Raw genomic sequence first — 13,999 nt, forward strand, 5'->3', positions numbered from 1 at the left:
CCAAAGTGCTGGGATTGCAGGCGTGAGCCACCACACACCTGGCGCAAAAGTTTAATTTTATGCTACACTAGAGTCATCTAAAAAAATCCAAAAAAAGTTAAAACAAGGATTAAAATGGCACCACAGTCATATTATCACCTTTAAGTCCTAAACAACTGATACCTACATTCACACACACTAAACTGATTTTTTTTTTTAAACATGGTAGAGACAAGGTATTGCTATATTGCCCAGGCTGGTCTCAAATTCCTGGGCTAACACAATCCTCCTGCCTTGGTCTCCTAAAATATTGCAATTACAGGTATGAGCCACCGCACCTGCCCAGATAATCAAATTTTTTCATCAAGTGTTTTGTGTTTCATGCCAGCTAAAAGTAAAGCAAATTAAACTTCAGAATGGATAATTCTATTACACCTAAACTAAAATCTGAAATCTTGCTTCAAATACTCAACAGTGTACCAAACTGATAATATTGTATATTTTTAGATATAAAAATTCAAAGTTTGCTATCATCCAAAATTTTCAGGGTGATGAAAACCTAGGTCTTCTCAGATATTAGTATTCAATACCAACTGCTTGTTTAGACTCCACAACATTTGTTGAAAAAGTCAAGGCTCATTAATAATACAATGAGGCCAACAAGAGAGCTTGTGTTCTCCCATTTTCATTCTACCAAAAGGTGGAATCTTAAATGTCTTTCATATATACATATAAACTTTTCTTCTCTTTATCTCTATCTTATCACTAATCTATGACTAGGAATGTGCATCATTTCTGTGGTGTTTAAAAGAACTAAATTAAATACTATGTCTGTTATTGGCATTCATTTTTAGCTAATAAAAGCCAATAAAAGAACAGTACAAGATTTGGGGATTATGAAAAAAATCATACCTTTGCTTTGTCATATACTATAACAGCAGCATTATATGTAAAATGTTACATATTTAAGTGTTCAAGTAAATAGTTAACTTTAAAATACCTTAAGCATTTAATGTTATGATCTAAGCTTCTCATACATGAGATTTCTTTTCTTTTCTTTTCTGTCTCCCAGGTTAGAGTGTGGTGGCACAAATCTCGGCTCATTGCAATTTCCGCCTCCGGGGTTCAAGTGATTCTCATGCCTCGGCCTCCCAAGAAGCTGGGATTACAGATGTGTACCACCATACCTGGCTAATTTTTGTATTTTTAGTAGAGACAGGGTTTTGCCATGTTGGCGAGGCTGTTCTGGAACTCCTGTCCTCATGGGATCTGCCCGCCTTGGCTTCCCAAAGTACTGGGATTACAGGTGTGAGCCATTGCACCTGGCCTTATATGAGATTTCTTTATTTCAGTCTAACTTTAAGTTAGTTTAGTCTAACTTTAATTTTAAAAATTAAAAAAAAATATATCGATCTGATTGTCCTGGATATGAGTACTGACTTGAATTAGAACTTTCTTGGCTTAAAGTACTCTTCAGTATCATGCAGAAGTCAAAACCTTGTTTATCACCAACTCAGAAGCCAAATATCCTTATATGAAAGTCAAGACAGGATTTAATTCTGATTAAATTATAGGACTTAATATGGGGGAAATTTTTACAGAAACAGCATACAAAGCAAAATAACCGAAAATAGAAAAGTAAAACATGATTAAATGTATTCCAATATATTGCAGTCTGTCACATAGAGACTTTGATGGAATAATGTCTTATAACAGGACATAGAACAATTCTTACAGACTGAAATTACTTAGAATTGTTCTTCCACAGTAATAGTCTATCTGCTTTCATATGTGACTTTAACAATTTCAAGTAGAAACTTCAACTTGTCATTTTTAGTTGTACATGGTGTCCAGACAAAACAGGAATTGCAGTTCAGCTTCTTTGAAATGTTTAATATATTTTTATTTGGCCTTCTATAAAATTTTTAGTCTATTTAGAAAAACAACTCAGCCTTAGTTTTAAAAAGACTACTGCATTTCTTTAAAAAAGGAAATAAGCTGAAACTGCTTAAATGGTCATGTTAATTCTACTAACCTTTTCTAAAGCAATTCACAATAAGGCAGAAAATAATTAAGAATCCAAAAATCAGAACATACCATTAGGATATTAAGAAACTGCTTTCTTAATCTTAATTTACTATCTATAGTTCATTCTGAAATAATTCTAAAATACTTAACTTTAAACTATTAATATCTTGTCATTTTTAGGAATTACTCTCAGATCTTAAAACTTAGCTAAATTAAACTAGCCTTCAAAGTCAATTAGTTTTTTAAATCAAGTTCAGGCTCACAAAATTACCATGAAATCTAGTGTTTTAGGGTTTTACTATCTGCTCTGTGCCCCACCTTATTCAACAAACATTTACAAACTACTTGTCAGAACAAAATATTTTAAAACCTGCCTTCACAGAGCTTACTTTCTAGGATATAGTTCCTTCAAAAAAATAATTTAAAATGTTCTTAAATTCAAATCATTAAAATAAAATGAAAAAAGCTTTGTTTACATACTGTAAAAACTCATTAGAATAATTAATTTATCTTGCTATGAGAGATAAGCCTATCACTTCAGAACTGCTTAAGGGCAGCAAACATTCTTATTGGTACAAGGGGGAAATTCTTTGACTAGCAAAATCTTTCAGGTCTTAATTAAAAAAACATTTAAAACATTTATGTCTTGACCATAAAGCTGGTCAAGACAATTATGGTCACAACATAGTTCCCTGTGTGATAATACCATCTGAGTTTTATTAGAACTATATCATATACTTAACACAAAGATAAGTTATTCCCCAAAAGTTAAAAAAAAAAAATTCGACACCAAAATCGAAATAACCACTATGCATTTTCTGGTTATGGAATAAAAATTCAACATTAAAAGAATAATCTCATAGTTAAAAACACACTTGGTCCTTCCTCTTACATTTAGTTTTATCTTTATTAAATGTCATTTCATAATTTAATTGAACATAAATTCCTAATTTATAATAAATGAACATACCTTCAAGGGATAAAATTGCTTCATTGCCATTTTAATACTTATCAAGTTCTCATGTATCAAGTGTAATAAAAAACTACAAATAAGTAAACACCACAGAATGAGGAGGAGAGATGCATGTAACATCTAAAATAGAATTCATCAATGCTTACCTCCCCACGTACTTGCTACCTGAGAAGCAGTTGACATAGGATGTACAGATGGGTGAAAAGTTGGCTGCTGCAAATCAAGCAGATCATTGGGCAGCTTTGATGTGCTAGAAAGATATTTTGGAAACGTGTTTTATTTACCAGAAAAACTTTGCTACTTTAGTGTCACCTTCTCCACCCACCACAGATAAAAACATCAAAAACAAGGGAGAAAAGTCTCATTAATATAAATCTCAAAAGAGGAACAGTTTCTTCATATGACAGCATATTTCTAAGGAGGCTTGGAAAAATAATCTAATATCATATCTTAAGTTTATACAGGATTCAAAGAACAGTAGCTCTTCTGAAAAGGATGAATGTCTTCCCCTGGAAAAAACTAATTTCCTTATTAAAATGAACCTAAACAACAAGATTCTAAAATACAAAATATCATAGCAATTTTAATATTTTTAATAAAACTCTTTTCTTACTTTTAATATTCACAGAACTTGAATCACATTTGCAATACACTACACAGTAAAATACTCATTAACCTCACTTCTAGTGCCTCAGTGTCCAAACTATGTATCAATGATACAGGGAAAAAATTTTACATGCATTTATGAATAGAGCCACCCCATCACACAACACACTATTTACATGATATATTTCTTTCTTCTTTTTTTTTGAGACAGAGTCTCGCTCTGTCGCCCAGGATGGAGTGCAGCGGCGTGATCTTGGCTCACTGTAACCTCTGCCTCCCAGGTTCAAATGATTCTCCTGCCTTAGCCTTCCAAGCAGCTGGGACTACAGGTGCGCAGCACCGCATCCGGCTAATTTTTGTATTTTTAATAGAGACAGGGTTTCACCATGTTGGCCAGGCTGGTCTCAAACTCTTGACCTCAGGCCATACGCCCGCCTCGGCCTCCCAGAGTGCTGGGATTACAGGTGTAAGGCACTGCGCTCAGCCTCTTTTTTTGTTGTTGTTTTGTTTTTTTTGAGACAAGAGTCTCACTCTGTTGTCCAGGCTGGAGTGCAGTGATGTGATCTTCGCTCAATGCAACCTCCACCTCCTGGGTTCCAGTGATTCGCATGCCTTAGCCTCCCAAGAAGCTGGGATTAAAGGTGCATGCCACCATGCTTGGCTAATTTTTGTCCTTTAGTAGAGACAGGGTTTCACCACACTGCCCAGACTGGCCTCGAACTCCTGACCTCAGATGATCCACCCACCTGAGCCTCCCAAAGTGCTGGGATTACAGGCGGGAGCCACCATGCCTGGCTTACATGATATATTTCTACCTCAAGACTTCTATGTAATTTTTTTTATTTGAGACAGAGTCTCGCTCCGTCACCCAGGCTGGAGTGCAGTGGAGCGATCCCGGCTCACTGCAAGCTCCGCCTCCCGGGTTCATGCCATTCTTCTGCCTCAGCCTGCCAAGTAGCTGGGACTACAGGCGCCCGCCACCACGCCCGGCTAATTTTTTATATTTTTAGTAGAGATGGGGTTTCACCGTGTTAGCCAGGATGGTCTCGATCTCCTGACCTCATGATGCGCCCACCTCAGCCTCCCAAAGTGCTGGGATTACAGGCATGAGCCACCATGCCCGGCCGACTTCTATGTGATTTTAATGAACCACTCAAAACATGACCCCAGAGTGTCTAAGAATTCAAACACAGTACAGATAATTTTTTTAAGAGAAGGGGTCTGGAGGCTGGGTGTAGTGGCTCATGCCTGTAATCCCAGCACTTTGGGAGGCTGAGGCGTGTGGACTGCTTGAGTTCAAAAGTTCAAGATCAGCTTGGGCAAAATGGCGAAAAAATACGAAAAATAGTTGGGCATTGCGGAGTGCGCCTGTAGTCCCAGCTACTCGGGAAGCTAAGGCAGAGGGTACGCTTGAGCCCAGGAGGTTGAGGCTGCAGTGAGCCATGACCGTGCCACTGCACTCCAGCCTGGGTGACAGAGTAAGTCACCGTCTCAAAAGAGAGAGAGAGATTGAGAGAGAAACAGACAAAGATGTTGCCCAGGCTAGCTTGTACGGCTGGGCTCAGGCCTTCCTCCTGCCTCAACCTCCTGAGTAGCTGGGACAACAGGCACATGCCACCACACCCAGCTCCTAATTTTTAACTTATATATTCTCCAAAACAGAATGTTTTTCTTTTTAAATGGATATACAATAATTGTACATATTTATGGGATACATATGATATTGTGATACATGCATACCATGTAATTATCAGGACATCTATCACACCTCAAACATTCATCATTTCTCTGTGTTGAGAACATTCTAAATCTTCCAGCTACTTTGATATAGATAATACAATTATTGTTAATTAGTAATTCTACTGTGCTATCAAACACTAGAACTTATTCCTTCTAACTGTATTTTTATAAAAAAGTTTTGAAGACATGTCTTTTAGATGTACAATAGTTGTGTAGATAGTAGATATAAATGCATTTAGTGCTTTGGGGAACATATAGAATATACAATAATAATTCTGTAAATGGGCTGTAAGATTTGCCCTTAATTACTATTAAAAAGGTGAAAATTTTTAGTATGTGACATAAAACATAGTGAAATTAGTTCTTTATCCAATAATTTGTTTCAGCCTCGAACAATGAACATTCTTTTCACTTCTTTCTCCTAGGACAGACTTCTTTTCAAGATCTCCATGTTGAGAACTTGCCCCTTAATGGGGTCAATGTTACTTAACTGGGGATTAAAGAAGGTAGCATACATGAGCAAACAAATCGTAAAGCTGAAAGAAAAAAAAGAACTAAATTCAACAAACACCTACTAAGATTTTAGGGAGCAGGTAGCAACTGAGCATGCATACAGCAAGCAGTTCACGTAGTAAAACTTACACTGAGCTATTAGGCTCAGCTATTAGGAGTCAGTAGGCAGGCAGATGAGCTTTTAAGGGTGAGTTAATAAACAGCAACAACAAAGTGAAAGGAAAAAACTCACCACTCTCTATGGAACATTTAACATGTGCTAATAATGCACTGTGCTAAAACCTAGTCACCTGGGAGCATCTTAAAAACAAAAATTCTTGGGCCCCAGGCCCCACCTACTGAATCAGAACTCTAGGATTGGGACTCAGATATCTGTAGTTTAATAAACTCTCCAAATGCTTCTGATGTTAAAGTTGAGAACCACAGTCTCATCTGAAAACAAGGTTTCTCAAAAAAAGTTAAGAACTAACAGAGCCAGGATTCAAACCAGAATCTGACTTTTAAAACTAATTTAAGCCACTCTGAGGTTCAGAAAATGCCAACTTTACCTGGCAATATTATATTTCCATGTTAAGTAGCTTAAATTAGACAACAAGATTATTAAAGTTAGTCTGGTAGGCTTCAATACCAAGAAACCTGGCAACTAAACTCCGTCACTGTGTTCCAGATTACAGAGTTTAAAACCAGGAAACAGATATGACAGATGTTTAATATCTAATGAAATGGCATTTTGAAATACATATCATATCCATATGTCAAAGAGCTATAAAGGGTCTTGAACCATTAGATGCCTCATAAATGTGTTTAATCATAATTTTTACACAATGAAAAGTTGGCCCAGAGATAACAGCTATATTCCTATTAGTATAAATCAGTGATTTAACTATCTTCCATTTCGTAAATACGTAAAATATAAACTCATCACTTTATCTTTAGGTATTATACCAATATCACCATTTATCGCCACCTCTTTGTGTGAATAGATTATAAAAGCATAAATAAAAGTAAACCTGAAAAGTTCTGCAAAATTTCTATTAGAAGTCTTTGAACCTACATATTCAAAGGTAACCTTAACTTCTACTCCTACCTGTTAGAAGAACTAGGGGTAGAAAATATGTCAATGGCTGGTGCAGTCATTATCCCTCCTGCTGAGGTGGATACAGGAGAGGCTGCAGTTGTTAAAGAGGTATGAGGTTTCTTTGCAAGTTCTTTTAGGCGCTGTTCCTGTTAAGAAAGGGAACTACCATAAGGATTCCAGAAACCAGATTTCTTTGTACAGCCTCTGAAAAAAGCATTTTCTAATTTGTTCTGATAGCAGATATTCTGTTTTACCTAATTCTATGTCAGGACGAAAAGTTAGTCAAGACTGAGTTTCAGCCCATTAGGTAGCTATACATTTAAGACTCTAAGTCTGTGCAGAGGCCCCATTTACCTAATGAACACCTGTACTCATTTTTTGAAATAAGGAGAATGCACAAACTTACCTTTAAAGCTTTCAAACGTGCCTGTTCTTCCTCTAATGCTGCCTGCTTTTCCCTTTCATCCACTTTGGTCAGAGATAGACCAGTGCTTGCCAGGGAAGAGACTGCATTGGAAAGTGTAGTTGCCCTAGGATAATTGAACAGAGATAATTTGGCTTTTTGCTAAACACTTCACATTACACCCAGGTCATGAAATGGTCTGGCAACCTTGCCATGGATAGGCACTATAATTATAAACTTAACTTCTGGATTCAAATCCAGTACTTCAGATGAAATATTCTACCTAGTGATCTACAGGATTAAAGCAATTAGAAAAATCTTGACTTAATATACACTCACTGCTTTTAGAGTAAGTGTTTGACTTTGGAAAGGGTTCACAACAGAGTGGGACACATTGCCTCTTCCAAGCCCCAAGAGAAGAAACCAGTGCAATTGGGAAATAGCCCACATACTCCCACAAAATCCCTGATGGGAAAAAGTGTTGAGTTTATCACAGGGAAAACCCTCTGCTAATTTACAGCCTATGTTTCGGCAGTGCCACAGGAACACCAAAACATGCATACCAGTAATACGTAACGTAAGTCTAGGTATGTTTCACCTATAACAACATCCCCAGAGGACTTCAGGTTCCTTCAAAAGAAGACTGGTTTCAATCTAGTCACCAGGCCATCTGGCATCTTTCTATGTGCTGCCCTTTTGCCAAACTAGAATTTCCTTTTTAATATACATGTACAATGTATCATTTTTCACTGGCAAGGCACCTCCTTTCCCTTTTATCAAAAACGTATCCACACTATAAACCTCAACATTAACTTTCCAAATGTTACCTCTAGGCTAAGTAAAACAAGTGGTAAAGAATTCTAATCTGAAGAACTACCTTGAGCTTTATTAATTTTCCTTTTACCACACACCAAACATCATTAGTTTCTACTCTTAAGCACGTAAAGTGGTAAAAACTACCTTTTAAATTTTATGTAAAATTAGTATTATAAATAAGCCAATAAAAAGGTACAATTCAGAAGACAAAGGAAGAATAACATAGTTGTGACAGAAATGCAAGAAAACCAATAAATTTTATGATAAACATTTCAGGTAAATTAGTGCACCTCAACTACATGGCTCTTTTTTTCGTTATTCTCTCAAATAAATGAGACTTATTGTTTCGACTGCTACTTCGAAAATCTTACTAGAAAATTCAAAGTACAAATCTAGGATTAAAAATGAGTACTAAAATCCAATAACGGCATTTCCCTTTGGAAATTATTTAAATTTTATTACTAAAAGAAAGACCAAAAGTTCTGAAACAACCAGAAAGTCTAAAAAGAACTGAAGGAAGGTTCTCACTATACAAATTCTTTCTTCATGCTGTTTTAAAAAAAGGTTCATAAGAAAACATGAGAATAACTGAAGCAATTTCTTAACCCAATATAAAAGTCATGTTACCAGATTGATATGAAATGATTTGTGTTACTTTCAATTTGCTAGGTTAACTGGTCTTAGTCTGAGGAATTAGCTTAAAACATAATAAAGTGATTAAAATATAAAATATCAATAATCAACCCCATGAACTGGCATTAGGCAGAGATGATGCAATTTGATGTCAGATATTCTAGGTTTGAGTCCCAGCATTGCTACTACATACTTCACAGGGCTATTGTGAGGATTGAGCAAATTAATACGAAAGTATCTTGCAATTATAGGCCTGGCACGGTGGTTCATGCCTGTAATCCCAGCACTTTGGGAGGCTGAGGTGTGCAGATCACTTGAGTTCAGGGGTTCGAGACCAGCCTGCTCAACATGGTGAAACCCTGTCTCTACTAAAAATACAAAAATTAGCCGGGCGTGGTGGCATGCATCTGTAGTCCCACCCTTGGGAGGCTGAGGTGGGAGAATCGCTTGAACCCAGGAGGTGGAAGTTGCAAGTGAGTTGAGATTGTGCCACTGCACTCCAGCCTGGGCAATAGAGTGAGACTCTGCCTCGGGGGAAGAAAAAAAAAATGTATCTTATAACTATAAAGCACCACATAAAACAATGCATTAGCATCTTTAGGAGAAATTTTGACATCATAAACACAATTCTAAACTATGCAGTCACTGTCATTATCTTAACAGATGCTGACATTTATTGAAGGTCAGAAACAATTTCAAGAATTCGCATGTATTAATCCATTTAATCCTGATACTAATTCTATGAGGCTGATATTATGATTAAACCCATTTTATAGAAAATGAAATCAAGATATAGAGAAATTAAACAGCTTGGAACTTGAGCTGGTTTCATCTACTGCCTCAGAAAAATCACTCTGGCTTTTTGGCCTACAAAGAATGATATACCTGCTTGCAGCTGTAGAATCTTTGATTTTCTTTCCTTCCAAGGAAGCTAAATGTTGTTCCAAAGCATCAAGAAGACTGCTAGGGGCCTGCAATTGTACAAATATTAAGAATTTCATGATAATTAGGCCACTGGTCAAATTAAATCAAGTATCATCTAATCAGAGAGCAACAAAAATAAACAGGTATGTTCTTCATGTACTAATTAACAGTGGAGTTTTAGCTACTTAATAAGAATGACAATCTTACTTTTGTTATACAAACGTGACCTAGTTGGAGGTATTAAGAAACATTATCAAAAACGTTAAGAACTGAAAACTATGTAAACATGAAACATTTTTTAAAAATCTTGCAAGTACTTAAATTTTAAAGTAAAACCATACTCCTAAAAGCTCGACATACTACTGAGCATGCAGAAGGTACTTAATAAGCACCTGATGAGCAACTGAATGTGTTCAAACATGACTCTGGAATAATTACTGATAAATGACACTGAACACTGTCATCAGGGAAATGAAAATGAAAATCACAATGAGATACACCTTTTCACTTACTACAATGACTAAAGTTAAATACATCTGCAGTATCAAATGTTGGTGAGCATATGGAACAACTGGAACTCTCATATATCACTAGTGGGAGTTTATCACCTTGAAAATGGATTAGGTTGTTCTTTACAAAGTTAAATACACACCTACCTTAATGACCCAATTCCATTCCTATTTACCCCAAAGAGATAAAAACTTATCTCTGTAAGAAAAGACTTAATGTTTAATGTGGCTTTATTTACAATAGTCAAAAACTGCAAATAATCCAAAACTCCATCATTTGGAAAATGGATAGACAAAATTGTGGTAAATATTATTCAGCAATAAAGAAGAATTAATTAATGGTATATTCAACAACATAGATCTCAAACAATACGATGAGCAAAAAAAGCCAGAATGCAAAAGTAAATACTTGTATGATTACGCTTATATTAAGTTTAAGAACCAACAAAATTATGCTATTAGAAATCAAAACAGTGACTGTGGAGGTGGGTAAGAAGTGACTGGAAGGGGGCATAAGGATTGGGGAAATAGAATTTTCCTATCTTGAATGATGTGTTGGTTACACAAATGTTTATTTATCAAACTGCATTGAAATGAATACTTACGTTGTTTTTTTTAATGGAAGACTAATTTTAAACTCAGGCTATAGGTCAAATTTCAACTTAATATGAAGAAAGCTCTCAAAAGGAAACCTTTTCAGTGTGCAGACTAAGAACTGTCCGCTCTAAGTGAAGCAAATGCACCAGTAGCATTTACTTACCCTAAATATTCTATAGAATTTGAGATAGTTTCTGGATACAGGATCTAAAAATAGTTAAAGGGGCAATACCTGCTAATTTCTCTATCATTGATGACTTTAACAACTTCTTTCATCCACTATTTCCTCTATATACCAGGACCTTAGCCCAAGGGAGACACAGTAGAAAACCATTTAAAACCAAATACTACATTGGAAGATGAACTTCTTTGTTGAACTGAGAGTATACATACACTTTCAAACAGCCCCAGCAAAAATGTTTGCTAATCAGCAAGCAAAGCACTGTCTTAAGAGCTTTCAGAGATGATAAGGAGGATGTTGATGATAGTGGTTAACATTTAAAAAGCTCTTCTCACACAACAGGTACTGCGCTAGCTACCTTGTAGTAGTCACTGAATCTATGAAGTAGACACTACTGGTATATCCATATTACAGATAAACAACCTGAGACAGTGAAGATTAAGTAATCTGTCCAAGATCACATATCTGATACACAACAGAAGCCAAGATAGGGAAGGTATCTCTGACTTTAAAGACTACATAATTAACTACTATCGTACCAAATCCTGGACTGAAACTGTGGTCATAGAAACTGTAGTTTATCTTTTTTCTGAAGGGTTTAAGCTGTGGCTTACAAATAAAAATATTAAACTACCAAGTTATGATTAGTAAGACAAACCATTTCTAAAATCCCTTCTAAATATATCTGGCTATTCTTCAAAAGTCAAATCCACATGACAAAGAGTGAGGAGGCTGGGCACAGTGACTCACACCTGTAATCCCAAAACTTTCGGAAGTAGACAGAGGTGAGATGACTGCTTGAGCCCAGTTGTTTGAGACCAGCCTGAGGAATACAGGGAGACCCTGTCTCCACAAAAAAATAAAAAAATTAGTTGGGTGTGGTGGCATATGCCTGTGGTCCCAGCTACAAAGGAGGCTGAGGTGGGAGGATTACTTGAGCCTGGGAGGGTGAGGATGCAGTGACCCATGATTTTGTCAATGCGCCCCAGCCTGGGTGACAAAGCAAAAGCCTATCTTTTCTCTCCCTCCCCCAACAAAACCCAAAGAGTGAAGAAAATGTGATGCTTTACACCTTAAAAGAAATTACCAAAAAAAAAAAAAAGAGTAAATAATCTCAAATTTTCACTCTTCTGCACTACCACCATCGTCCCTAAAGTGTAAATAGCTTTGTTTTGTTCACTTTTGAAAATTTTCTGAATCATCCAAAGAATGCCTGGCAAGTTACCTTTGCTCAGAGATCATCAATACAGAGGAAAAGAGGAACGGAGGTTAAAGAACCCTACTCTAATTACAATAGGGTGAATATTAACATACACAGATACATGATGACAGCCTGTAACTTCTACATCTAGCCTGAGGACAATGATTTTTAAATAAAACATAAGGGAAGCATAACAAATGGGGTGGGTAACAGGTGAATCTAAAGTTGCCAAATCATTTTATAATATACGTTATTCAAGCAATGACTTGTCTCATGTTCAACCCAGAATAATGTGCTTGCTCCTAATAAAGCCAATTTATTTCAAGTGGAGATATACAGGATTCTTTACTTACATATAACCCATGACTAGATTTATTGCATACTCTTAGCCTTGACATTAGAAGGAAGAATCAGAACAAGTGAGTACAGAGAAACTCAATAATAACTGTTAACAAGGCGTTTAAAAGATGTACTGGAAGCTGGGTGTGGTGGTTCACGCCTGTAATCCCAACACTGCCTAGGCGGGCAGATCACCTGAGGTCAGGAGTTTGAGACCAGCCTGGCTAATATGGAAAACCCCGTCTCTACTAAAAATACGAAAATTAGCTGGGTGTGGTGGCTTACACCTATAATCCCAGCTACTTGGGAGGCTGAGGTGGGAGAATCGCTTGAACCCAGGAAGTGGAGGCTGCGGTGAGCTGAGATCATGCCACTGCACTCTAACCTAGGCGACAAGAGCAAAACTCTATGTCAAAAAGAAACAACAAAAAAAAATGTCCTGGAACAATTCAAAACAAGGTAAAACAGATGTCAACAACTGAGAGAGTTGATGGAAATGTTACAAGGATAGCTTATGCCAGGTACTTTCATTCTTAATACTCTGTAAAGAAAACAGAGAATCAGCCAGAACAACCAGCAGGTATGAAGTTTTTTCCTAGAAAATTTTTTGATGATGATGATGATAAAGACAATATTAAAATAGCCAACATTAGTTGAGTGTGTTTAATGCTCTAATTTTTTTTTTTTTTTGGCATTAACTTATTTAATCCTCTGAACTACTTACTGTCTGAGGTAGGTACTGTTGTATCTTCATTTTACAGATGATGAAACTGAAGAATAGAAAGTAACTTCCCCAAAGTCACAGGGCCAGCTAATGGCACAGCCGGGACTGAAATTTCGACATATCCCAAACCCTACTCTCTTAATCTTATGTTTTGTGCTTTATCCCTAAATTAATACTCCCACCTGAGTCAAACAGTCAAAGTGGAAGTTTAAAACAGGAAAAATAAATACTGTATAATTCTCTACCAGCATTATAGTGAAAATTGTTTTTCTAAATATCATTTTCTAAATTCAGGTTCCAAAAAGTTTTTTTTTCCCTTTTTTAAACAATGATGATGGGAAAGAAAGAGTGATTGAAGAGATTAAATAAATGGTATGACAGTGGGTAGGCAACAAATATAAGTGGTAAGCAGATCATTTTACGTGGTCATAGTGTTAGAACAATCTTCAGGAATACATCAAAATGTTAAAACTGGTCAAAAACTGCATTGATCCCTTTGACAATGGCGGCTATATGTTACTTATCTTAATACTCTTCACAACTTGTACACAACAGATAGTGGATTGGTATTTTAACAATAAACTTACCTGTGAAAGGTCTGGTATATCACCTCTGTCAATTCCAACTTGCTGTAAGAAAAGCATTGTATTTAATAAATTATAATAAAAATATTTTATAAATAAAATTTGGAAAAATGACATCACGGCTAGTACTAGTAATATTTTAAACAGACTTCTTAAGAATCAGGAAAATAT

General features: G+C 36.2%; 1 protein-coding gene across 33 annotated transcripts in view; it reads right to left on the reverse strand.

Annotated features, from left to right (window-relative positions):
- PICALM (phosphatidylinositol binding clathrin assembly protein) overlaps nucleotides 1–13,999 on the reverse strand; it is a 110,966-nt gene that overhangs the window by 35,301 nt on the left and 61,666 nt on the right. For all 33 annotated transcript variants that reach the window (XM_003832972.6, XM_055093823.2, XM_003832971.6 and 30 more), the window contains exons 8-12: nucleotides 13,832–13,873; nucleotides 9,655–9,740; nucleotides 7,324–7,447; nucleotides 6,927–7,063; nucleotides 3,127–3,230 (exon numbers count right to left, since the gene is read on the reverse strand). In XM_003832972.6, the coding sequence (XP_003833020.1) occupies nucleotides 3,127–3,230; nucleotides 6,927–7,063; nucleotides 7,324–7,447; nucleotides 9,655–9,740; nucleotides 13,832–13,873 (493 nt within the window). The remainder of the gene's footprint in view (nucleotides 1–3,126; nucleotides 3,231–6,926; nucleotides 7,064–7,323; nucleotides 7,448–9,654; nucleotides 9,741–13,831; nucleotides 13,874–13,999) is intronic.

Source organism: Pan paniscus, chromosome 9 (assembly GCF_029289425.2).
Source record: "Pan paniscus chromosome 9, NHGRI_mPanPan1-v2.0_pri, whole genome shotgun sequence".
Classification (NCBI taxonomy): Eukaryota; Metazoa; Chordata; class Mammalia; order Primates; family Hominidae; genus Pan; species Pan paniscus.